The 26715-nt window shown below is 49.5% G+C and overlaps 1 protein-coding gene across 3 annotated transcripts; it reads right to left on the bottom strand.

The window, feature by feature from the left end:
• Positions 1–89: 89 nt before the first annotated feature.
• MPP3 (MAGUK p55 scaffold protein 3) lies at positions 90–25141 on the bottom strand. Of its 3 annotated transcripts, XM_019665630.1 has the most exons (20): positions 25032–25140; positions 24640–24722; positions 23725–23787; positions 23346–23464; positions 23030–23107; positions 21783–21863; positions 21395–21532; positions 18131–18212; positions 16898–16983; positions 15450–15524; positions 13236–13432; positions 10948–11012; positions 9737–9757; positions 9112–9153; positions 7887–8051; positions 7706–7786; positions 5250–5343; positions 4938–5046; positions 3393–3515; positions 90–1328 (listed from the first exon to the last, which is right to left on the bottom strand). In XM_019665630.1, the coding sequence occupies exons 3-20, from the start codon at positions 23747–23749 to the stop codon at positions 1152–1154; spliced, it is 1758 nt and encodes a 585-aa protein (XP_019521175.1). In that variant the 5' UTR covers positions 23750–23787; positions 24640–24722; positions 25032–25140; the 3' UTR covers positions 90–1151. The 3 variants fall into 3 exon arrangements, with proteins under 3 accessions (XP_019521175.1, XP_019521177.1, XP_019521176.1); XM_019665632.1 differs by lacking the exon at positions 21783–21863 and having other exon boundaries at positions 25032–25141; XM_019665631.1 differs by lacking the exon at positions 25032–25140 and having other exon boundaries at positions 24640–24992.
• Positions 25142–26715: the final 1574 nt, after the last annotated feature.

Genomic DNA, 26715 nt, shown 5'->3' with positions numbered 1-26715 from the left:
GCTGTACAAGCTTGGACACGTTATGTAAATTTTCTAAGCCTTGTTTTTCTTATTATATAATGGGGATGATGATAATCCTCCATCGTAGGTTTGGAGTATTTGTCAAAGTAATGTATATAAAGGCCTTAGCATAGCTCCCGGCACAGAAGACTTATAGACATATGTTGGATATTAATAAAAAACAAAATTCTCTGAGCAGCTAAGATATCTCACAAATCCTGTGTGACAAACACTTTTGCTCAGAAACAACCCATTAGGCCCATACTCGGAGTTTATATAATTTGATTTTTATGTAAGGACTGATATATCGTGTCTTAAACAGTTATTGTTTTTTTTGGGGGGGGCTCATCTAGTTTCCCATGATCTAGCACGACAGGAGCCCCTATAATCTGAAGGTAGGCACAGGCAAGAACCAGGGCAGCTGTCAGTAACGAGAGAGACAAGTGACGGAGTAGAACAAATCAAAGCAAAGACTCAATCGTAGGAGTCTGAGGGTATTTAGAAAGGGGACAAGCAGCCTTACCTTCCTTAAAAGTCCCTGAAAACACCCCTATATCATAGAATAGTACAGTAATTCATGGTGACAGTGAAGTGTTCCTCAGTCTTCCAAAAAAGTTCACGTATCCTCACTATTTAAGAAGTCAGAGAACCAAGTTTTCCATTGCCAGGCAAGCACTCACCATCATCAAGGTTAAAATCACGTTTTGATGCTTGAAGACGGGAACTTCAGTTACATGGGAAAAATCCCCTTGGGTAAAACAACTCAACTTCCAACAAAGCTGGATAAATGAAGTGTCACCGTCTTTCTAAAGCTTACATCTCTGCAAATAGGTACTGTATACATTCACCGCCCCCAAAAGACAGTGGCTACTTAACTTTGGTACAAAGAATCAGGGTCAACTGGCCTGTGATACTTTAATGAATGACATGTGTTATTCTGTGATATGCCCCCTTTCAACTCATGTTTTCTGCTCCAAAGGGATGCAGCGAAAAACAACAGACAAAAACCAACCAACAGGACTTCCCACTCTTCTTGATGATGGAGTTTATGCAAAATTCTGCCCCTCGCCACACTTGCAATTCCTTGATGGTAACATGGCTGACTAGATGGTCCTCCAGGTCCCCTCCAACCTGGATGTTCTAGGATACAGTTACCTGACCCAACTAATAGGTACCCAGTGAGTGTCCTTGCTCAGTTTCTCTAAGAGCCCTCTCAGCTGACTGTGTGCACTCTGGAGATCCTCCTTCACCAACACAGCGTCCACCAGGTGCCCATAATGCTGGTCTATGAAGGCGGCGGAGGCGGCCATCTCTTGCTGCTCCTCATCCTGCAAGGAAAGGGGCAGTTATGGAGCGACTGGGTGGTTCTCCCCCAAAATAAGAAACCTACGACCTGTGTCTTGGGCAATGTACCAACCTCTAATTTTTAAGTGATAAGTAATGCCTGTGGCCCATTCATAACCAACTGTGAACACAAAAACAGAGAATAGTGACAATATCCTATCAAACTTCCCAGAAAGCTAATGGGCAGTAGACATAATCATTGTTCAGTCATTAGTTCACAAAATATCTACTGAGCACTTGTTATGATATGAAGTGCTTTGGGGAGGATGTTGACTCTATATAATCTCTGTGTGTGTGTGTGTGTGTGTGTGTGTGTGTGTGTGTGTGTGTGTGTGTGTGAATATGACACTTCCTGTCCAAAGGTATTTCCAAACAAGTGGTACTATTGTGTTGTATGGCAATTTGGTTAAATAATTACAGGAAAGAACTATAAATAACTATATAAAAGCAAAGCAAGCATTTCTGGAATCAACTAGGGGGGAAAGAAGGAGAATAAGTAACTCTAACGCCCTCTGAAGATTCCTAAATTCATACTGTATAACTCAATTCTTCTTTTTATTTCCTCATACTAGGGCCAAACACTAGCCCAGGAGACACAGTAGAGTTATTTAAGAAAGTGCTGGGACAACTTTGATCAAATGCTCCACTTTCTTAGGGTACCTGACTTCTTTAATCAGATTGCTTCCCTGACACCTAAACACTAAGGTATAAATAGCCAACGATCCCTCCTTCACCCAACCTGTACAATGTTTGCTTCTTCATACAAAAACTTCTAATAAGAATTTCATGCAGGTAGTTGACTGATAAATAGCTTGGGGAAGGAAAGTGGCAGATCCACTCTAAGCAAAGTTACAAAATGAAATTTGTCACGGGTGTTCACCCATCTCCCTTTCTATCTCCAGTCCTCTGTTGCCTTCTCTCCTCTGCTTCTAGGGGTTCAGTGTTTTGATGCTGCCAAGGCGGGGGGTGAGTTGTCCTCCCTTAAAGGGACCTACATTCCCAAATAGTCCCTCCTCCTCTTCTCTCTGTCACCAATCAAAACCTGATTCCTACTTCAGCAAGAACATCTGCAGTTTCAGAAGACATGTTCTAAAGGTCTAGGAAACAGTTTTTATATGCTACCACAAAGACAGCATAGACCTAAGAGAGAACTGAGATCGTTTCTTCTCCTCCGTTCTCCCAGGAGGGGAAAAACTAGATTAAATTGGGAGAAGCTTCCCAACTCTATATCGTATCTTACAGAGCTCCTCTCATACTCAAAAGCACTCTGCAGTGTCCCAGTGCTGCCCACCTCTCCTACTCCTACCCCGTTACAAACACATCCTGTAGACCCAACTACTGCTTCTGGAATTTTCCCTCCTCCGGGGCCCTCACTGCATCCTGGAAGCAATTAGCTATTTGAGAAATTATAAAAGGAACATTTTTGCTACTAAGTACCTCAATCTTCCAATAAATATTTGCATCTTGGAAGAATGCAAATACATTTCTGATGGAATAAAACGTGTGACATTTGTCTTGCAGCCACAGATTCCCTTGATCCCTTTCCTGGCTTGTAAAGGTGGAATGTTCAATCATCTGCTGCTTCAGCAAGAGTCACAAACCTGAATCGCAATATGGTAAAGATTCCCTTTGTGCTGCCCGTTGCCCCCATGTTGGATTAGCTTACTGGATCTGAACTTGGTTTCAATTAAAAACTACTTAGGTTTGGCTTAGGAGAGATTTGTGTGGTTTGTCACACTCAGGTCAGGTCCCTGACAGATGTCAGTCCCTATTTTCCAGGAGGTGCTTATGTGAGGGAGTGGAGGGTGGGTGGGAGGGAGCCCAGGCAAAGCCACCCCTGTCTGAATTGGGAAGCATTTCTGGCTGCCCCACCCTGAGCTTTCTGGTTACTTGACCAGAAAGTTACATCTAAGTTACATCTGGTTACATCTAAGTTACATCTGGTTACATCTAAGTCTGGCCAATAAGCAAAACAAAAAGGTGATCTGTGCAAAAGGTACGAGCACCCTTATGTAGCTGTAACAGGCCCTTGTCAACCTTAAACTCACAAGTGGAACTGCTGTGTCCTCACAAGTTGGCGACGTGGGTGGTGTCTTCCTTCTTTCCTGAATTGCAGGCTTCACAAATATGACATAGGGTTTGAACTCTGAGGTCCTCAGTTGTCTCAGTGCCTGAGAAAGACATTTCAGGAATATTATATACTTTGGAACGATTTTATTGTGAAACATAGTTTTTGAATGCTCAGTAATGGTATGCTTCCATTACATAACCTCAGTGGCGAAGGCCCTGTACATGATCATATGACAGTGGACTTCAACTGGGCAGACCAGCTGCTTATTTTTCTGCCCTCCACTTTGATGCTGGACTCAGCTGGGCCCTGAAGGCCCACTCACTGAGAACATAGGTTGCAAAGCCTCGGCTGGATCCATCTCTCTTTGCTCTGACCCTGCAAGCTCGAATTAACCTTCTTATGCCCTTCTCCACCTGCCCAGTCCTGATGGATGAGCCAGCAGGATTCAATGTGTGTCTATTTAGTCAAACGTCATCAATTTGGACTACACTAATGCAAAATGTGTGCTATCACACAGGCCTCTTTATGATACTCAAAGAAGAAAAGGTTTGCTAAGAAATCACTTGAAACACATTGTAAAGTTTCAGAAGGTTTTCCATATGCAAATCATCCTGTGAATTAGTGCATTCTATCTCTCATGGAAGGGCCTCTATTTGGAAATACTGGTATTCAACTGCTATATGTACAATCTACAGCCAAAAGAAAAAAAAATCAACAAAGTCACTTTCCAAATAAAATTTTGAAATTTAGACTTTAATTTTGACCACCAACTCCCAGTAAATCCAAATTCGTGAGGGTTTTCCTTTATAGACATAGTGTGCTTTTTGGAATCTGTTTCAAGCAAACTTCTACAAAATAAAACCTACCGCTCATATCATAAAAATCACAGCTGTTTCTATAGAAGAATCAAGCTCTCAGATTGAGGTCAAAGCTTAGAAGTGTTTCTCAAAGACAAGGTTAAAAAGATGGTTAAGTCCCTGTCGAGCACACAGCAGGCAGGGTATACAGAGCTGGAAACATTTTGGAAGCACTTCCCAGGGTCATGTCTCCTTCCCCTTCTTCCTTTCAAATTGCTCTCCTGACCACCTCCCTCAGGGGTTCCCCAAGCCACTAATTTTACTTGTCCTGGTCAGGGAGGGGGTGGCCTGATGCCCTGTGCTGAGCCCCAGCTTCCACCTGGGCATTCACATTTAATTCCATGTCACATCACAATTGGCCAGTTGGTGCCACCATCTACCACATGACTTACTCCACGCAGAGGTTCCTATCCTGCCTGGGTCTCTGGGCCACCACGAGGGCCCGTGAACTCCCTACAATTTTAATGCAGTTTTTGTGTATAAAGGTGTACATTTGGGAGTACAAAGCTTTCATTAGATGTTCAAAGGGAGAGCCAAGGAAATTTTAATATCCAGTGCTCTAGACTACAAATTCCTTAGACTGAGGTCAAATGTTCTGCAAAATACACAATCCCCTACTTTATGAATTCCGTCTACAGGAAATGCCCAATGGCCCAGGAACTCACGTCCGGCGCCACGTCCACTAAACAGACTTTGTTTATGGCCATCACAGCCTGAATGGCATCCAGGCTGGTTCCATAGAGATTTTCCTTGTATTCACCATGCTCCAGGAACCTAGAACACCACCAAAGGGGAAAGGCCTTTAGTTCCTGAGCTTACCTAAATTAGCACAGAAACATGAATGAACTTCCCACCACGGCTTTTCTCCCACTTCTCCCATCTTTTATGGAAGCCCTCCCAGGAGGTCAAGTGGAATACTGGACAGATGCAAAGACACAGTTACACAGAGGGCTAACCGGCCCATCATGCAAACGTACTTGTTGTGATGCAAGTCGGCCTCAAAAGCTTGCTTAGACACAAAGTGATATTCCACCCCCTCCTTCTCGTGGCTCTTTCGGGGCCTGGTGGTATCTTTGAAAAAAAGAAGCAAAGCTGGGCAAAGAGATGTCAGGTCACAGTGAGCAAGTACAGCGGCCAGCCTGTGCCCTCATGCAGAGTTCATCGCTGATGTGTGTATAAACCAACCACTTCCATTCATTCAGTGTCCCTGTATCAGGCACAGTGTCCTTTGCAGGCACATCGCGGATTTGCACAACTCTTTGATGTAGGCAAGAGGCGGCCTCCCATTTTGTAGGAGAGGTGAGGAGAGGTGAAGCACCATGCCAGTGACCCAGAGCCAGTAGGTGGTAGAGCCAAGGTCTGAACTCTCTGTCTCATGCCAAATGTTTACCCTTAACCACCCTACCAAATTGCTTCATTGATGCGGCTTTTAAAGAATCACTGAGGGGAATCGATCCTTAGTCCTCAGCTTTTATTTTATCCCTGTTCCTAATTGCTTTTTGAGAACAGAGGAGGCACAAGCACAGATGACCCTGCTGTACGCTTTTAATTCTTTATTCAATTATTTCCCATTTTGAGAGAAAAAGAGACATGAAGACAGACAGTCCCATTATGGACAAGGTGTGCTTCAGCAGAGATGGCTCCCACATCATTTTAAAGCACACGGTGTTTTCCCAACCATTTCCATAAGAGAATTGAGATGCACGCTTCTGGAGTAAAACAGGTCTTCCACAGAATAAGAGCACACACGCAGCAACACACAGTTTTTTCCAGAGCATTCCAAAAGAAAAGATAGGGTCTTGGAGGACAGTGTTTTCTGGCCCTTGGGGACCACCCAGGAGGATGCTCTGTGTTCTATGTTTGGTATCTTTGGCCAACCTCTGGCAGAGCTGCTAGGGTCACTTTTCTGACCATGTCATTCCCTTGCTTTAAAACTTTTATTCACCCACTGATTACATTCTAAAGACCTTAGATGAATATGAGACCCTCATGATCTGCCCAGCCTCCAACTCAGCTTCATCTTCCCCTACATCATCCACATCAACTTCCCCAATCCGTAACACTGCTACGCTGGGTCACACCTTTGTCCCTTTGCACATGTTGTTCCCTCTGTGGAGAAAATTCTTTCTTTCTTCTCTGCCTTAAAAACTCCTATTTATGCTTCAAAACCCAGCATAAAGGTCACTGCCTCTGGAAAGCCGCCCCTGATTCCTCCAGTTCCTAAAAGCAAGTGGGAAAGTCACCTATCTGTGTGGTACCTGGAAGCAGGTAGGCCTGACCATCCAGGTACCCCTCCCCCAGGGGATGGATCTGAGGGTTTCAAAGGATCGATGTGTGACCAACTTCCACATGTCCTGTTTCATTCAGTCCATCCTATCAGCCTGGAAGGCCATGATCACCTGAAACCTACCAGGCCCATCACAGGGGTGCTGCCAGAATGGCCTCCCCAACACCACCTCCCGCCCCCAACCCTGCCACTTCAGGCTGGGCTCTGGAAGAAAATTCTGACAACCCACAGACTAGGCTATGCACCCCGAGGCCCAGGAGAGCAGCTTTGTAGCTGCCCTTCCTCAGAACACTCTGGAAAGGTCCCATTACTGCCACTCTTGGTGGTCACCAGGTGCCCACACTGTATCCCTCTGAGGCCAGAGGGACTGAGAGAGTCCCAAAAGGAAAGGGACAGCCAACAACAGGAAGTGGCAGGCAGCAGGTAAGAGGCGGTCATGGGGCCTTGTTAAAATGTGACAGGGGCAGGCTGCCTGGGTCTGAATCTTAGCGCCACCACTTACCAACTATGTGACACTGGGCAAGTTACTTAGCCTTTTCGGAGCCTTAGTGTCTTCCTCTGCAGTATTCTCTCTTCTCAAGGGTACTGGGGAAGCTGACTACGTTACTACATGAAAGCTCTTGGTATAGTCCCTAGCACGCTTCATTCTCCTATTCCTCATCACATGCAGAACCAGGACTTCCCACCTACTGGATTTCAGCATCCCCAGCTGCCTCTAGACTCAGGAGCCACCCTGACGGGAGGATCTAGCTACCAGGGGGTACCCAAGCGATACCGCTCACTGGCTCTCTGGCTTCCCTGCCCTGCTCTCTTATCCAGGCAGAGGGCAGGGGCCATAGGAGTCAGAGCCATTTGGAAAAAGAGGCTGGAATACCTCCACTGCTGGGGGCCCCTTGGTGCTCGGTTGAGGTTGCCACTTTGCCTGCAGTGTGCTCTAGACTCATCTCCCAGCCCAGGCAGGAACCAGATAAGTGATCCTCCAGCTTCTACCTCAGGGGGACGTAGTGGACCACCGAGAGTGGGTCTCTCCCATCCTGCCTAGGTCCCATGATCTGCCTAAAGTCCCCATAAAACATTCATGTGTAGGTGTGCACACATACCCACCCCCACACACACCCACACACTCCCACACACGGGCCCTCTTACGTGGAACAGCAACACCAAAGTGCTGTGGGTTCTCTGCCACCACCTTCTGCTTCAGCTCATGTAGTCGGGCTCCCAGAGATCCTGGGAAACAGAGGGAATGCTGACCAGGGACACGGCTGAGCTCCCGTCCACTCCTCCAGGGCGGAAACCAGCCCACTCCCTGGAGATGCAGGTCACCTACCAATCAGAACCACCAGGCGCGGCCGCTCGCCTGGCTGGTGCTGGTACCTGGTCACCTCCTCATAGGTCAGCAGCTCCAGAGACTCAGCTACTGTGGACATCTTTCCTTCCTGTGGGCTTTGCAGTCTCTCCCTGCGGCCCAGCCGGAAGCTCCTCCGAAGACCAGCTTTAGGAGAAGGGCAGGGGGTACCATGGCATTTGTTCCAGGATCTCCCAATAAAGACTTTCTCCACCTGGCCTGACCTGGCAGTGGAACTGAGTCTCACTGGCCTCGCCCAACCTCCACTTGCTACAGGAAGGGGTTGATCGAAACACACAGTCATATGTGGAAAGGGTGGCCACCTGGCATCCAAATACAGCGTTCAAGGTCACTGTTTTACTTAGCACCACCTCTCTGAGCCTTGATTCCCTTATCCATGAAATGGGAATAGAAATCTACAAGTACAATACGTGGACTGGATCCTAGATTAGAGGAAAATGCTCTAAAGAACACTGTTGGGACAATTTGCAAAATGTTAATATAAACAGTATATTAGATAATAGAATTGTATGCATGTTCAAGTCCCAGAATTTGATAATTACCCTGAGTTATATAAGAGAATGTCCTTGTCCTGCTGAGGGGCATGATGTCTACAACTAACTCTCACACGACTCAGGAAAAAAATGCATGTATGCAGAAAAAGGGAGTGATAAAGAAAACATGGCAAAGTATTAACAACTGGTGAATCTGGGCGTAGAGTATACATGAGTTCTTTGTACAGTTCTTAACAATTTTTCAGTAAGTTTGAAATTACTTCAAAATCAAAAATTAAAAAATTCTTTGCCTGGCTCTAAGACCTTTGAAAAGACTGATCAAAATAAAAGAAGTGAAGGTACTCTGGAGACTAGAAAGAGGCTCTGTTACTATGCGGTGGTGGTGTACAGTTGAGATCATGATAATAATAATAAAATTGGTATTAATGTAAGGGTCCATGTCCGTTTCCTGCCAGGGCCCTGCTTCCAGTGGCTGGGTAAACTTTGAGGTGGGGGACCCCAAGGCCTGGGCAGGTCAGCCCTTCCTCTGCTGACAGAGACTTGGGGAAACGTGGGTCTCACAGGCTCAGTTACTCTTAAAAGGTTCCCGGCACTCAGATCACTCTGCTTTTGTCTCTCCCTGACCCAGGAGCCCATGATGGGCTGTGCATGGATGGGGGAGAGGGTGTTGGGGGAAAGCCTCTGCTACTTACCCACATAATGCCCTTTGAGGTACCCCTCACAGTCACAGGTCTCTGGGAACCAAACAAAGAGGGAAGCCAGTGAGCTATGCTGGACATACACCCCAACAGGTACCAGGCCCCTGGACGGCCAGGCAAAGCCTTCTGGGATGGCGTCTCAGGAGGCCTCAGGGGAAATCCTACATCCTGGCCACCCCAGAAAAACAAGTTCTTCTGTTTAGCTCAGTTCTCCATGCTTAGGCCCCAAATAGCCTTTCCAGGCCCTGGCGGGGGTTCTGGGCCAGGAGGCCCCATCCCAGTCCCTCTGAGTTAGGATCAGTGTGAATAAGGAAGATTCTCTCACCCTGCACCCCACCTCCCATGTCTCTTGCCTCCTACCCAGCCCAGTCACAGTCAGCCCAGCCAGAACCCCGGGAAGACTGGGCCCTGCATGCCAGGTGGGCAGGGAGGGGCTCCGTCCCCACCAGCTCTGCAGTCTCAAGGAACAGGCCAGTCCAGCTGGCAGAGCAGGGGGAAGTGTGCAAAGAGCCAGAGGGGCACAGCCGCCCCAAAGTGGGGTGGGCAAGTTCCTCTAGCCCTAGACATTCCACAGAAAAGAGGCCTTATCCATGCACACAGGGACAATTACCAGGCCTACCTTTGTCACAAGGCTGATCATCTGTGGTTTGCACAAAAGACAGATAGAACAGCGTTAGTGGAGGGGAACCAGGATGCCCTGGGGCTGCGAGGCAGCCATGACCTCATGGGCCTGAGGAGCCCTCCATCTGTCCCCTCTTTCTCTCTTCCAACAAACCTGTGATCCGAGCTGTGGTGCATTATTAAACCAAGACTTGCTCTAATTAGTTTTCCTGTGTGTGTCTCATTAGTGGCCCAAAGAAAGCCAGCTCATCACTGGCGTAAGCAGCCTTAAGGCCAATTTACTCAACAGCCCTTCAGATTGAGAGCAAGTCTAGAAGAGTGACCATGGGCAGTGGCTGCCAAGCCACGAGAGCAGCTCACTCTAGGATGCCTGCTGTAGGAAAGCTTCCTCTCTATACGCTGATCGGGGGCTCTGATCACAGGCTCTCTGAAAACTCAACCCGGGCCTCATTCCCTCGATCTCATGAGCCTCCATTTTCCCATCTTGGAAAAGGGGATGCCCCAACTCCACTAATTCACAGGGCTATTCTGATGATTAGAAGGCAAGAAGGTAGATGGATGTGTTTTCTAAAAGGTAAAGTGCTACACAGAGTAGCGATGTCAGATAAAATACAGGACACTCGGTTAAAATTGAATTTCAGAAAAACAATGAATTGATTTTTAGTATAAGTATATCCCATGCAATATTGGGGGCATATTTACGCTAAGAAACTATTTATTGATCTGAAATTCAAATTTAACAGAGCATCCTTTATTTTTATTTGCCAAATTCGGCCTCTAACACAGAGGCACAGGATCACTCACAGCCATCTCCATTCCCTCCGCAAATCAGAGGTTCTTAAATTGACCGGATCAGAGAGCCCCTTGGGGATGTAATGAAAGCTGTGGACCCTCTCCCAGACAGACAGACAGACACACTCACTCACACATAGAGGTTTGCACACAGTTTTGGGAGAGGTGTTAATAGGCCCCTCAGTGTCACCTATGGGCTCCAAATATAGAAGCTCCTCCCCAGGGAATAGGTCTCCCAACCCACCCTCATTTTCCTCCTCATCCCTCTCCCCACCCCCTCCTTCCTCTGGAGGCCTGAGCGCTCAGAGTGGACCTTTGGTGCCCCCTCCAGCCCAGTGGCTGTTTCTTCCTGGCACAAAGCCTCCAAATCCTAACCCTGGCCCCTCCCTGAAGTGCCAACCCTGCCAATTTACTCACAGGGGGGCTTCTTGAGGTTCTGGGGGCTTGGCAGGGTACCTGTGGCTCTCCGGTAGCTTAGGCGCCTGTGGGGACAGAAGGGGATGGTATGCCCATGAGCTGGGCCAGGGAACCAGTCAGGGGGAGTCTTATGGAAAACTCAAGAGAAACCAAGGCCTGGATCCTACACAGCCAGGCACTCTGAGGGCCTCCTGCTTCACACTGAGTTCCAGGGAAGAAAGGCACTTTCATGGGCGCTCACTGGCTCTTGAGGGGGAAGAAACTGAGTGTCTCGCTCTGGGAGAAGTTCACCCAGCCCAAGACGGTCACACACGGGGAGCCAGCACAATGCCCACAGCCAGCAGTTGGCTGTTAACTTTCCTATGACATTCTCGAGGAAGAAGGCCCCTTCTCCACTCTCACCTGGCCTTCCCATCCCTGAGGAAGCTGGAAAATAGCAGAGCGGCTCCCAGGAGAGGCTGAGGACGAGCCTCACACATTATCCAATATGGCTGTTAATGGAGAGGCAGCCGCCAAGGCCTCATCTCCGACCTGAGAAAACGCCCAGGGCTCTTGGAGGTGTCTAGCTTTCCACATTTAAATGCAGCTAAAGCGCTTTCCCCCAAGACCTTGAAGCCAAAGATGCAGATGGGTGTGAGGCTCCCCGGAAATAAGAGAGCAGTGGTTCTCAAGCCTCAGCACCTCAGAATCCCCTGGGGTATCCGCAAGAACAGAGAGCTCAGAGTCCACTCCTGGAGTTTCTGATTCAGCAGATCTGGGGCAGGGCCCAGGGATCTGCATTTCTAACAGGTTCTCAGGGGCTGCTGCTGTCCCTGCCCTCAGGGCCACACCACGAGGACCACTGAAACGGATGAACCCTGAGATCTACTGTTATCACATTCCATGCCCCCAAAAGGTGGAAGAGGGTTACAAACCCCAGGGGAAGCAATGCAGTCATAACTGCCACCCACTCTGACCCAGAATTTACGCTTTGGAAATCTAGCCTAAGGAAATAATTTGAAACATGAGGAACAGTCTATGTGCAAGATTATAATTGCAGCCCTGTAGCAGTGGAGACGACTGGAAAGAAAGAGTAAAGTCACTTAGGTACAACCCTTCCCCTGAGAAGCTTTCCCTGTATACCCAGATGAGAGCCAATCCTCTTACTATGCCTTACAGAGCGCCATCTCCTCCTCCCTCGCCCCATTCACATTTATATAGTGTTTGTTTGAACTATGTGTGACTTTCCAGCTAAACTGTAGGCTCCTCCAGGGCAGAATCCAGGGGTTCACAGCAGCCTGCGGGAAACCTGGCACAGGCCAGCTCCATTCGTAATAAATACTTTCATACTGCCTATGAATGTAATGGTGTACGTAGCTCCTGATGAAATCTGATGTAGTCACCAAAATCACACAATAAAGAATAGGTAATATTGGGCTGGCCGAGTGGCGCGTTGGTTAAGAACTGGCTTGGGACGCCAGAGTGCCCCGGTTCAGATCCCACATATGAGGGCCAGTGACACTGCCCTCCACAGCTAAGATGCTGAACAACAGCTCAACCTGGAGCTGGGCTGCCATGAGTTGCCAGCGACGGCGTAGGCTGCACTCCCTGTGGCAGTGGGTTGCCATGGGCTACCGTGTGTAGCCAGCAGCCAGTGTGAGCGGCCAGCAGCCGCAGTGAGCGGCCGTCCAGAAGCCGGCGACTGATCTGCCTCGCCTGGGAAGAGCGCAATGATGGTGCCAACTTGGGCCAGTGAAGCAGCGTCCTCCACAACTAGACTGAAGAACAAAACAACAGCAGCTTGTCTGTTCCCATCCCCCCAATTCCCCAATAAAAATCTTAAAAAAAAAAAGAATAGGTAATATTGTGGGAATGCTAATGTCAAAATGCTAAGTTAAAAAAAAAAAAAAAAGCAAGACCTCAAATTCTATATGCAACATTCACATAAAAAACACAGAAAGGAAATACATTATGCTGTTTAGATAATTGCGAGAATTTGGGTAATTTTCTTTTCCTCGTCCTCCTTTTCTGTAGTTTTGTATTTTATTTCTCAACTTTCTCCAAGTGTGCATGATAAGATATACATTAATTTAATAACATAGGTTTCCGTATATGGATTTAAATCTCAAATAGTCAATACCACTGGTTAGAGGTCAAGAAAAACAAACACAAGTGCAATTGGTCCTTCCTTCAGGGAACAATACACAGTGTGCCCCTCTGGCTATGGTGGCAGAGATTTGGGGGTCTGTCATTCACCTATGCCTCTGGCCACTCCAAAACCACCCCCTTACAACACACCCCAGACCCACCTTTCCTGGAACTGCTTGGAGGGAATAAGGCCAGCTCGAAGGTTGGTGTCGCCCACTCGCTTGGCCTGCCACCACGTGGGGTCATCCTGGCTCACCACCTCCAGGACCTGCCTGCGCTGGAAGGGCAGGCCTGCCTCCTGGCAGGGAATGGCTCGGTCCTCCTGAGGGTTGTAGTGGAAGAGTGCCCGCATGAACACCTGCAGAGGAGGGGCTCCGGTGAGGTGGACCTTCATCACAGAAGCATAGGTGTGTCTATGCCACACTGAAGGACATATGACAATTACCGTTCACAATTTGGAAGAACAAGCAGCCTTGAGAATCGAAAGCTAATCAGAAACACACCATACATGTTTTCTTATTGTTCTTCAACCATTTTGATTATTATAGTCAGGAAATCCCTCAAGAATCAGAAAATTAATAGGTGGGCCCCAAGTCTGAATTTCTCTTTCCAACCTAAATATTTCCTTTGTTACGTGATCTGCTGTCCTTAGCATGCACAAAGCAACAATTAGTCCCAGGAACAAAAAGCAAAGACAAGCACAATCTGTAACTCAAATGTGATTTTTGATTTGCTAACTGCCCCTAATGAAATCAGCAGCCATCAGTTAAATAAGTAATCAAGATGTTTTGGTAAGAACCCAAATATCAACAAAACTACGGTTAGTTATTTCCTTACCATTACATTTCAGTGGGTAATTGACACTACATTTTTTACAGCTCAATCCTGCCTCATCTGTCATATTCTTGGCCAACCCCTAACGCTACCCTTTACCTTGAAGTCATCCTTGTTAGAGAAGATGGTGGGAAGACACATTTTGTCACACTTCCTTGTTCTCTTCTACAAGTAAGTGGCATGGATTTACTTATTTCTATTTGGGCCTAATTACTTTAACAGCAAATAGGGGAAAAAACATTCAGAGAGCTTCCTTAGATCCAAATCATATTCCTTTATGTGCCAACCAGAAAAGATTCATTTAGACAACAGTAAGAACTTCCTAGCCGGATATTGTGAGGACAGATATCCTCATCCAGCCACAGATGTTACCAGGGTCCCAGCCACGCAGAAGAGAGTATAATAAAAAATGGGCAGCTCAGGCCAAGCTTCTGGCTCAAGAAGAAATATTTAGGAAGGATGGGCTAAGGGAGAGGCTACCTATTTCGTCCTCTAAGAAAACCAAGTTCTCTTCCTGTATCAAGTTAAAAACTTTAGTAGTTGTTTATGACGACCACATTAACTTGTCCCAGGAAGAACCACCTTCCACCAGGTAAGAAAGAGTCCATATTATGTGTGTCCTGGGATTCAGTGGAAGAATGCAAATAAAAAGCAAGCCATAAAAACATTATTTCATTTTCTGTATTAAAAAAATAAACTGGTATCAAAGACATTGTCCATTATGAATCCCCATTTATCAAAATATTTATTAACACCTAGTCTGTACCAGGGGCTGGAATGTCCCTTCTTTCATGCATTTAGTACTGGGTGGCGGGGGCTTCAGGAGTCCGCTTTCCTGAAAAACAGGCTTGCTTTCTTCTATCCACCAATGAAAAGTATATAATTCGTTACATTCTCCTTTCTGCCTTGGCTGCCAGGAAGTTCACATCCAAATTTATTTGAAATCAGATAATGTCTCTTCTGTCCTCTCTACTGCCACCTCAGCTCAGGTGTTAACAACCTCTCACCTGGGTTTCTATAACAACCTCCTATCAGGTGTTCCTCCAGTCTCCACCCACTCCACCCTCCTCCAGGTGGCTACCCCAAGAGCTTTCTAAAACACAAATATGTTTGTATCACTCCCCTCTAAAAACAAAAACAAAAAACAAAAACTCCCAGACCCCACCAACACTCAAACATATTCCTCTCCATCACTTTGAGCCTCTGTGTATGCAGATCCCACTGCCCGACCTGCCCTCCACTTCTTCACCAGGGACTTCCTACTCATCCTCACCACCCTCAAGCCTCACTTCCTCACCCCTGCGAGGTGACACCTTCCACGGCCCTGATTTTTTATTTCAATTAAAATAAGCTTCCCTTTTATTAGTAAGCTACATCAAATCCTCTTTAAAATGAGGCAGGATACAAATAAATGAGTCACTTGGTGACTGAATTACAATCTATCAAGCACACGTTCTAAGGACCAGATGTATGATCTCTTCCCGAATGACCTTTTCAAAGGCTGGACTGGGGCCCTTCCCCCACTTCCAGCCCTCCCATACCTTACTCTCCTTTAAACGGTCCTCCTCCTGGGTGGCTGGGATGATTTTCAGGGTGATGGATCCCTGGGACTGCGCCTGAAAGAGAGAGAGCACAGGCTTATCGTCTTCCAGGTCTAACCCTCCACAAGTTCACGTCTGACTTCTCAGGTCTGAAAACTCAAAGTCGGAGGAAAGTCAGACTCGCTGCCCACCCTGTGACCCACCCTTCTATGGGGGCACTCGGTTAAATTAACTAAAACAAAACTCAAAAACCAAGTATCGGCATTTTCAATGAGATTTTAAATGAGACAAATTTTAAATGAGAACCTGAGGACAATGCATGCCCTAAATTCCAGCTCTGCATCACTCCTGACCTCTAGTGCCCCAAAGGGCTGCCCGGCTTTCTTTCTTCTCAGGTGATTTTAATAACCTAGTCCAGTTTCCTTTTCCTCCTTCCTGCCTGATTTGGGGCTGGTTCCCAAGCAGTACTTCCCTCTTTGCGTCCATCTTCCCCAATGGACTCTCCAACGGCAGGCCACTCCTACCTTTCCAGGGGTTCTCTTTCCCTCTGCCTGACAGGGACCCTGCACCTACATATGTGGGGCCCATGAGGAAGAATGCTGTCAGCCCATGAGAGCACATCTCACCCAATGGTCCCCTTGGCCAGGTATCACTCTGGAAAACAAGGTCAGTGCCCAGAACCAGGAAACGGGCAGTGGAGGCAGAAAGACTGGAGGGGCTGCCAACAGCCAGGGCCCCTACAGTGGGGTCTTAAAGAACGGGCCTCCTCTTTTCAGGTTTCATCTTGTTTCTGCCCCCAAACCATCAGAAGTTAGCAAAGAGTGTCATGTCGGGGGAGAATGGTAAGGATAGAGGATAAAATTATGACTGGGCTCTTTACAATTTCAGTTTTTACTTGAACTTCCAGAATGGACTCGGGAGTCTGTTTCATCCCAGCACAGATGTGAAGCACTGTATCCCTTTCCAGATGTTTACATACTAATGATCATCACACACTGAAAGAGAAACCATCCCTGTCCCTACTTTCCAGGAAAGGAAATTGAAACTCAGAATGATTTGATAACTTGCTCAAGGTTGCACAGTTAGAAAATGGAGAAAGCAGGGTTCAAACCCAGGACCTCAAAACCCTTGCTCCGGGTCCTCCCTGTGCTGCAACCTCTTGTCCCATATTCCTCGGCCCTTTGGAAAAGGGGACCCTTTTGAGGGGGGTCTCCCAGAACGGTCCTCGGGAAAGGGAGCTAGGGGTCAGGGGGATGGCTGTGCTGATGCTGAGGGTCTGCGAGAGGCAGATGGCCTGGACTTCCCACCCCACACCTAGGCACACTGTAAGGCCACTTTGTCTGCAGCCTTCTCATGAAAACAGGGAGACTGAGCCAGATCTGCCCTGGGTCCAGGAAGTGCCCGGCTTTGGTCTCCAAAGCAACCTTCAGCACACATGCAGCACGGACCAGAATCTGGCTGATCTCGTCGGGCCGCTTGTGCAGGACTGTGATCCCGTTCACTTCTCGAAGCTCGTCTCCAACGTGGACCAGGCCTAGGAGACACAGGTGCTGACCATCAGCATAGGAAGGAGGCCCCGGACCCCAGAACCCAGAGCTCTGGGCACCACTGGAGCCCACCTTAGGGACCTGCTGCAGGGCAGACTCAAGGCTTAAAGACAGTGGGTGGGACTGGGATGAACCGTGAGCTGGGTGCCTCACTGGCAATCATCAGTTTACAACTGGCAGCTGAGATCCAGAAAAATTATGCAGCTTGCCCAAGGCCACACTGCTAAAAACTAATGGAGCCAGTGTTAAAACACAGTTATTTTGACGTAGAAAGCCTGTGTTCTTTCTGCTGTAACCTCCGCATCTTTAAAAATATCATTAACTCCTCACTTTCCTGCATTTACAGACACACTCCAAGAATGTCCTTCTCAAATCTTAACAAGGAAACTTAAGGGCACCAGGGAAAATGTCATCAAGAGTGTTAAACACACCTGTCTATTGGCCTCCGTTTTAATGACAAACATCTTCTGCATATTAGGCCCTCTTTGCTACTGAAAGGAGACAGGGGCCCAGTGGCATCAGCACCACCCAGGAGGAGGTTAGGGGTGCAGACCGGGACCCACACAAGACTTGCTGAACCAGAATCTGCCTTTTAACAAGATGCTCTGAGGGGAAGGGGGTTCATGCACTTGCTCATGTTTGAGAAGCTCATGAGGGATTCCCCACAAAAATGATCCCCAGACTTTGGGGGCAACGCCCCTCACACCAGCAGTTTTGCCTCCTGACTCAGTTTTTCCCCACACCAGTGATTCGCAACCTGTTTTCCACCCAAACAAATCTGGGACATGAACACCCTCCCCTCCTTAATAGTGGCAACAGGATGGTAGGGAAGGATGTCCCTGCCCCCAAGTGAGGAATTACCTGCCAAGCCCATGCTGTACGCTTAACTACCACAGTCCTCGTGATAAGCCAACGCATGAGCCCTTCTGGTCCCGCCCCCAAGTCCTCCATGCCTGAGATTGTCAGACAATTAAGATTTCTACTGGGCTTGGGAAAGAGAGGAGAATTTCAGCCCTGCTCCCCTTCTCCCAGCACATCCCAAACAGGAGACTGGATAGGAGGGGGAAAGGAGAACTGTGGCCAAAGGGGGGCGATGCCCATCACCTCAGCCAGGACGGCATTGATGCCACTTACCGCTCCGGTCTGCTGCGCCCCCTCTCATGATCCTGGCCACCACAACAGCCCCTGAGTGCTCATCCCGCCGGATGGTGGCACCCTGCATCAGAGACAGAGCAGGCAGACTCCTCAGATGCAGCCCTAAACCTCAGACCCCGACTCTCTGGAGCCAACATGGCCTCCCCATCCCTCCCTCTGTCACCCCAGAGGGCAGATCAGTGGGGACCTTTCCAATGCTGAGGACGCCATAAACCCAACATCTCACATTAGTATAGCACAGCACTTTACAGTGTAAACAAAGCATGATAACACTGTGACAATCTCATTTTAGAAATGAGAAACGGGCTCAGAAAACGTAAGCACCTTCAAGGTGACCCAGCTAGTAAGAAGTGAAGCTTTTTGTGAGGCCTAATCCAGTGCTTTCTCTATCATATCACAGCCCTTGCCTCTTGCAAAGATATTTAATAATGAGGAGACTATGTGCCAGCAAATCATCCTGCCTCTAACCAATCACAGGGTTGCTGGGCCTTCGGTTGCCGAGGGGAACCAATTACGCCCCAGCTGGAGCTTCGGGACCAGGACCTGGTCCGTGAAACACAGCAGAAGGGATGTCAAGGATAAGAAAGGCGCAAATGGGCCCTTGATTTTGTGCACCACGCAGGCTGGACTGTAGCGAGGCAGGGCGGCAATCAGGTGAAGAGCTAAGCTCTGGAGTTGGACAGCCCTGGGTTTGAATCCACTCTGCCATTTACTAAAAGCATGCAGCCTTAGCAAGGAAGCCCATTATCCTCTCTGAGTCAGTTTCCGTTGGGATAGCATTTAACTCAGGAGGTTGTGCAAGGATTGCATCAGGTAACACGTGCAAGGCACTTAGCACACGGTAAGCGCTCAATAAATGCTAACCATTTATTATTGGCTGTAACTGCAAACACATTGGCACACTTATTAACTTCGTTCATGTCCTCTATTTGAAGTACATAAGATAAATATTGCGGAAAAGAGGGGCCATCAGCTAAGCATCCTGTGGCTTTTTGCCTCTAGATCTTCCAGCTTTCCAGCATCTCTGTTCATCCTTTCTTCCTTCCTCCATCTCAGGGGAGGGGCTCCTTCTGTCTAAGCTGGTTCCTCTATCCCTCCCTCCCTCTCCTGCATTCTCAATGCCCCCTCTCTACTGGCTCCTTCTCCTGATCCTAAAACTATTATCAAGTCTCTCCCATCATTAAAAAGCCTGCACTCCCATCCAGCCGCAGCCAGTCTCCGTTCCTTTGGAGCGAAGCTTCTTAAAGAAGCAGTGTTGTGTTTGCTCTCTCTGCTTCTTGCCCTCTGAGTCACTCACCCCTGCAATCTCAAATGCACCAGCAAAAGTACTAAAGACCCACCAGCTACCACCCTCAGTCTTGTCTCCTCGGGTCTCCCTCTTGTCTGACTCTGGTGCTCACTCTCCCTCTGGAATTCTCTCTTAGCCTGGACCCTCGGTGACACCTCTCTCCCTGTTCTTCTCAATAACGAATCTTCTCCTTCGCTGAGTCCTCCTTTATCTGCCTTCTAAATGTTGATTAAAGGGCTTAGCCCTGGCCCTCCCCTTGTTTCACTCTGTATTCTCTTTACCCTGCTGGTCTCAACCGCTCAGGTGTGATTTTCACCCCTCCTGGATGCTGGAAGCTGCCAAATTTGTATCTCTGGACATATAATCCATCCTCCCCCTAGATAGCTCCACTTGTGGGTCACACAGGCCTCTTGAATTCAACGGGGCCTAAGCTCCTCGTTATTCCCTCCCATGAATCATGTCCCCAGAACCCACCCAGTCATCCCGGCTGGATACCTGGGCATTATCCTAGGTGGCTCCCCAACCTCCTGCCCAAACCGGGGCAGTCCCAAAGTGACATTAGTTTCATTTCTGAAATATTTCTTGGATTTCTCTTCCTTATTCCCACAGGCCTAGGCCAAGCCCCATTTCTGAACCTCATATATCTGACCCTCAAATTGGTTTTTCTGCTTTTGGCCTCAGATTCCGGGCCACTTTCTACTCGGTAGCCAGGGGGATCTTTCTAAATTGCAAATCTGGTCACACAATTTCTTACTTAAAACCTTTCAATGGCTCCCCACTGCCTTTGGGGTCAAGCGAAGCAATTGTGTGTGGACAATCAGGTTCGTGATCTGCCACTGATGTGGCCTCACCTCTGTCGCTCCCTACCTCACACTTGGCACTCTATGCGCACACCAGGCTGTTCAGAGTTCCCTAAGTATACCACGCCGTTTACCTCCCCATGGCTTTGTTCGTGCAGTCTACCGTGTGGAATGCCCCTCTCCCTTTTCCTTCTGGAAAACTCCTGTTCCTCTTTTTGGAATTCAGTATGGGCATTACCCCTTCCAGGGAGCCCCCAGTCACTACCTCCTGTGAATTCCCAGAGGGCAAGAACTAAGTTTTAATCATCTCTGAACTGCCTGCAGCCAACAGGGTGCCTGGCACACAGGAGGGTACACAATGTGTTTGCCGAGTCGATGGATGACTGCCCTGTTTTGAAGGTAAGAAAATAGAGGCAGAGGAGAGATGCTGGTCTGTTTGTTGAAGTGGCTCATCTGAGGTCATCTGATAAAAGGAGACAATAAAGAGTGCTAGCTGCGGAATCTCTAAGGCAAGCACTTAATTCTCTGAACTTCCCTTACTTCCCTCCATCTAATAAACAACCCTGTCCCTTTGCTTGGTAAATCTGTGCTGAGCCAGGACCAGAATGATAACCATCTGTCAGCTGGGGAGCAGAATGGCTGCTGCCCTGTGCTTCCTCAGTCTTCAGAGCAGGGATTGGCAAACTTTTTCCGTAAAAAGCCAAATGGAAATATTTGAGGCTTTGCGGCCCACATGGTCTCCTTCGAAACTGCTCAACTCTGCCATTGCAATGTAAAGGCAGCCACAGACAATATGTAAATGAACAGGGTGGCCATGTTCCAGTAAAACTTTATTTACAAAAACTGGCAGTGGTCTGGGTTTGGCCCTTGGGCTGTCGTTTGCCAATCTCTGGTTCAGAGCATGATGATCAGGGCTGCCTGTACAGCTGTGCAGGTTCTTCACTGCACAAAGGAGCTTGGCCATAGTTGAGGGAGGCTGTATCCACCCAGAGAAAGGGGTACCCTGCATACAAAAGTGACAGCCCTGACAAAGCTGCCATCACTCACTCCAAAGACTTCAGGAGGGTTCCAGGTTTTCTCCCCTCCCCCAACCCCACCCCCCATTTTCTAGATGGAACAGGGAGAGGGTGGGGAAGAGAAATGGGTGCCACATACCAGGGGTTCCTTGTTCTTCACCAGGCGGACGATCTTCACTGATTCTTCATCAAAATCCTCATCAATACTGTCAGGTAGAGGGGGGAGAACAGGGTCGAAATTCTTCTGGGCCACCGTGTCATGTACCATGAGCATGGCCTGTTAGGAAAGCAAAGAAATGAAAGGCTGGCCCAGAGCTCACAGGGGCCAGGGGACCTTGGCCGGGCAGTGGTCTAAGGGGGAATCTTGGCTTTCATTCCAGAGAGACAACAACCCCAGACACTGGCACTGAAGATCCCTCACTCAGAAGTTGCCTTTCTTCAGTCTCATGATTGAGTGAGCGCTCCTTCCTGCCCCCATCCCAGAAGACACAAGCTGTGTGGGTGAACAGGGACCGCAGCGTGACTACCCTGAGGTGGGGGGTGGACAGCAGCTGAAGGAGCTCCCTCTCATCACTGTGCACAGAAGCGGCCTGCAGCTCCTCCATCACCTGTAGAGGAATGAGACAGGCAGCTGCGGGTGCTTCGAGCCTGCTGGGAGTCACCAGGAAAAAGCCTGCTCCCTGGGGCCTCAGACCCAAGGGCTCTCCCAGCAACTGCTACAGCACCCAGGGGCACATCAGACCCTCAGGCACCCCAGGACTGGTGTTCCCAGGGGAAGGACACCAGGGATCACAAGAGCTTGAGCAGCTCTACAGGATAATCCCAATGGGCAGTAATTTATAAAGCCCTTACTGTGTCATTTGCTTTATGTGGACCTTCCCACTGAACTCTCACAATGAACTCAATGCATTGGGTACTATTATTTTGCCATTTTACAGATGAGAATTAAATGAGATTAAATATCTTGCCCAAAGTCACAAAGCTGGTAAGTGGTACTGCCAGGGCTTATCTGGCTCCATTAACTGTGACCTCACCACTGAACTATTTTACAGGTGAGGAAACTGGGGGCTCAGAGAGGTTGAGTGACTTGTTTAAGGTCACAGAGCTAGCAGTAGAAGCAGTGCTGAGCCTGGGAGCCTGGCAACCTAACATGCTCCTCACCACATTCCACAGAGGAGCAAGGTGCCGGATCTGCACCCACAAGCTGCACTCTGCCGTCACCAGGCCATCTCCTGAGGTTAGGTGAGTTTATTCAGGAGCTGGACTTAGTAATCAACTGGGACAGCTTTTCCCAAACCATGCAACACAGAGGACAGGTTCTCAAGAAATTAGGAAGCATCCTTTCAAAAATGAGGAGCCTAAGCCAGTAAGCAGGGATGCACTGCAAGTCCCTTGCCACCAGGACTTCACACTGGGCCTCCCCAAAGCCTGCATACAAGGTCTTGTTTGACCTATTCATGTCACCAGTCCTCAACAGTTTGGGAACTGCTGATCTGATCCAAATGCTCTCATTTCACAACTGGGGAAACAGAACTTTCTCGGGAACACAAAGTGGGCATCATCATGTCACCATGTCCCCCAGCCCAGTCCAAGGCTCACAAGTTCCTTCCTGCCTATTAGGAGGCCCAGGGAGGAGGAGGGGAAGGAGACGCTCTTCACCTGGGGACTCCAGAGTCCCAACGTCCCCTGGCTAAGCAATGGCAAAGAGGCAAGATGAAGGAGCCCTACAGGATGGGGAGAGGGCTGACACAGTAAGGAAAAACCTGAGACTTACATCCTCAGCGAGGGCCACAGCACTGTGCAGAACCGGGGTTGGACTTTGCCTCTCATAATAGCGAAGCTTCTCGTGAATCTGCAAAGACAGCCAATTTCAGGCTGGGGCCTCCCAAGCCAGCTGCCCAGGTTTACCCTGGACACCACACAGCCCGCGCATGACTGGGGGTCTGCAGACTGGGTCATCGACAGGGCAGCGTAAGAGAAAGCCCTGCACAGTGGGCTAGTGAAGACCTTCCTGGGCCAGGGGAGTGGCCACAGCCACCTAGGAAGACCTCTAGAAACCCTCACCAAGGAGAGATGAAATGGGGCTTTACCTTCATTAAGTAACTGAGGCTTTTTTCACTGAAAACATCCCTCAGGAAGCCCATCTCGTCCTTGTGGTTAGAGTCAGGTCTGAGCTGAGAGGTCAGCAGCGCCAGGGTTTCATGTAAACCTGAGGAGAGTGTAAGTAAAACAAAGTATAGCAAATGCAATGGGTACTTCCTGCCCCACGGGACCCCCAGTGAACCCTCAAACGCTTCAGCCCTGTCATGTGGACATTCTCTCCCCAGGCTCTCATTCCCAGGGCTTGGAGGCACCGAAGCTCCTGAGAGCCGGCGCTGGCATCAGCCTGCTTTCTTTCCAGCCGGGGTTGCTGGGCAGGCTCTTGTCTTCAGGGCCTTGGAGGCCCAGCCCGGGGAAGCAGGCACTCACCGGAGTCCTCGGACAGCACCGGCATGTCTGTGCTGGTCAGATCCCCAGCTCTGCCTATGGATTCTGGGAGAAAGGGGGTCGGGGGTGAAACTCCATCAAGCATTTTCATTCAGCAGCGATTGCACATCTACTGTGTCTGTCCGTGGCCAATTTGGAGACAGAGGATTTGGGAACAAATAACTCTCGGCTCACTTTTTTCAGAGAGGAAGGAAAGGAAACTAAGATTTGCTGAGTGCCCCCATTGTGTCAAGCATTGTGCTGGGTCAATGCATATGATGTTTTCTTAATCTGCACAAAGCCCTGAGGAATGGATATTAATGTTCCTATTTTACTGATGAAGAAACAGAGGTTTGGAGGAATTCAGTAACTTTCAGGTCAAAATCCATATTCTGGTGGCCCTTCCAGGCTGGTCTCAGATGTGCTGTGCAAAGTGGCCCCTGCCTGACAGTGAGTGCTCTCCTCCACAGCATACCCCCCCACCCACCTTCTAAAAGGCCTCCTCAAGTCCCTTTCCTGTCCCCTTCAACAAGTACTTGGCTGAGCCTACAAGCTCCCTTCTCCCCTTCCATTCCCAAGTCCCAACCCAAAGGGCCTCCCTCCAGAATAGAGCATACAGAGGAGGTGGAGAAATGAGAGCGCGGGACCGAGGAGCCCTGTCTCCGGATGCTCCCCAGCGTGCTCTGCAGCACGTGGACCTCAAAAAGTCCTCCTTCAGAAAGGGACAAGGAGAGTAATGATTCATTCATTCCGCAAACATGGAGCCAGCCCCTCTGCGCACAAGCACCGGGGACACCAAGATGCATAAGAATGGTACCCGGCCTCTAGCCACCGCCGCCGCCGCCACCACCGCCACCGCCACCACCATCACCGCCGCCACCACCACCACCACCAACACCACCTCCACGCCGGACTCACCCTCTGGCTCTTTCTAGCTGCGTCCCCGCCCCCGCTCCCCCCAGGCGGCCAAGCACAGACTCCAGCTCGCTTTCGGAAGGAACCTGTGGGACGAACAAGGAGCGCGGCTGGACGAAGGAGAGGGAAACCTGGGGGACGCTGGGGGACAGACAGTCTCGCAGGATGCCGAGCGGCGGGAAAGGAGCCGGGCGCACGGGGGTGGGGGTTGCGGGGAGGAAGGCCCCGGCCGAGGGGCGGGGACTGAGCACCCGCTTACCCCCTGCTGGGAGCTCGGTGGGCCGCGAGGCTGCCGTGGGCACGAGGGGCTGGCCTCGGCCCATCCTCGCTGCCCCCGCCTGGCCCCTCCCATCGTGGCTCCGGGTCCCTTGTCCGTTCCCTACACGGGTTCCTACCTGGGCGGGCCGGGATCACAGCTCCAGCCCCGGAGCCGTGCGGGGGCCGGGAGTCTCGGCCACCGCTGGCTCCTCCTCCCCGGCCCCTCCCTGCCACGGGCGCGCTGGGCGGGAGTGGCGGAGCCTAAGGAGGCGAGCCGGAGGAAGAGGAGGGGTCGCCGGAGGAGGAGGAGGGGGAGGAGCGGAGGGAGCCCACAGCGTCTGGCACCGCCAGCCTTCTGCTGGCCCAGGCTTCGCTCTCCCGAGTCGTACCCTCTCCCCACTGTCCTCCCACCCGAGCCCCAAGGAGCAGCCTGCCGGTGCCCCCATCACCGGGACACACAGCCGGCCTTCCCTTCTGCCCCCACCGCCTGCATATACCCCACCCCCAGCGTGTTGTGGAGTGGACGCTTGCTTAATATATAATTCGATTTTGCAAACATTTATTGAGTGCCCGCCAAGTGCCAGGGACTGGGGGTTCAAAGACGACCGAGACAGAGATCCTGGATTTGAGGGACTCCTAGGCCCGGGCGGGAGACCGGTCAGACACGAGGGCAACTCGCTGTAACAATACAACGTGCTGGGAAAGATTTATCAGTGCAAGCTGCCCTGGGGACGTGGAGAAGTAAGGGAGGGAGAAGTCAGCCTGGGGAAATCGAAAAGCTCAATTCTGCTCCGGTGGAGTGGGGAGAGCTGCGGCGGGGAGGCGGCTCGTGTACAGGGGTTTCTCCTGGGGGACAGGTTCTGAAATGGCCATGACAATCACTGACTTTTATTGTGCTGTCTCTATGTTCCAGGTACACCTCAGATCCCTTCCCATCACATTAACCCCTGAAACAGAGACCATTATTATCTCTGCTCTGTAACTAAGGAAACTGAGGCTCAGGGATGGAAGGCTGTGCATGGAGGAGAGGGCAGGAGCTGCGGGATGAGAGAGCAGGTGGTTGTGGGTATTAGGGGATGAGGAGTAGGCGAGTGAGTCCCCTCTCCTCTCCCCGAGCAGAAAAGAAAGCTCAGCACATACTGGGAGCAGTGGACCCAGAGGTTAAGTCTGGTGTCAAGGATTGGAAATGGGTGCACAGCCCTCCACCCCCCATCCCCACCCCACCCTACCTCCACAGCCTGCAGTGCATGGGGAGGTTGTGACAGAGTGTCATGATGGCTTTTTCCCCCCTCTTTCCTTAAACATCTACACCAGTGCTTCTCCAAATGTAAGGTATCTGTGAATCAGCCAGGGGTTGTGTAGGGCTGGAGTGGCGCCAGATTCTGCATTTCTAACAAGCTCCCAGGGGATGTGATGCTCTTTGTCTTAGGACCTCACTTTGGATGGAGAAAGACTACAGGAGACACATTTTTACGTGGGATGCTTGTGTTAGATATCAAGAGCCATCTGATATAGGGTCAAATCGCTTTTGACAAGGGCACCAACAAATGGTGCTGGGACAACTAGCTATTCATGTGTGTATATGGGAAAGGGGTGAGGGACTAAATACTTACCCCACATCACATACGAAGTTCAATTTAAGAGGGACCATAGGCCTAAACATAAACTAAATTGATAAAGCTTCCAAAAGAAAACATAGATTATCTTAGGAAGATTTCTTAGGAATGACATAAAAAGCATAGACTCTAAAAAGTTGATAAATGGACTTCATCAAAATTTAAAACTTCTGCTGGGCCAGCCGAGTGGCTCAGTTGGTTAAGA

Source organism: Hipposideros armiger, unplaced genomic scaffold, assembly GCF_001890085.2.
Source record: "Hipposideros armiger isolate ML-2016 unplaced genomic scaffold, ASM189008v1 scaffold_447, whole genome shotgun sequence".
NCBI classification, from domain to species: Eukaryota; Metazoa; Chordata; class Mammalia; order Chiroptera; family Hipposideridae; genus Hipposideros; species Hipposideros armiger.
Note: the sequence above shows the minus strand (reverse complement) of the source record. Positions and strands in the feature narration are given on the sequence as shown.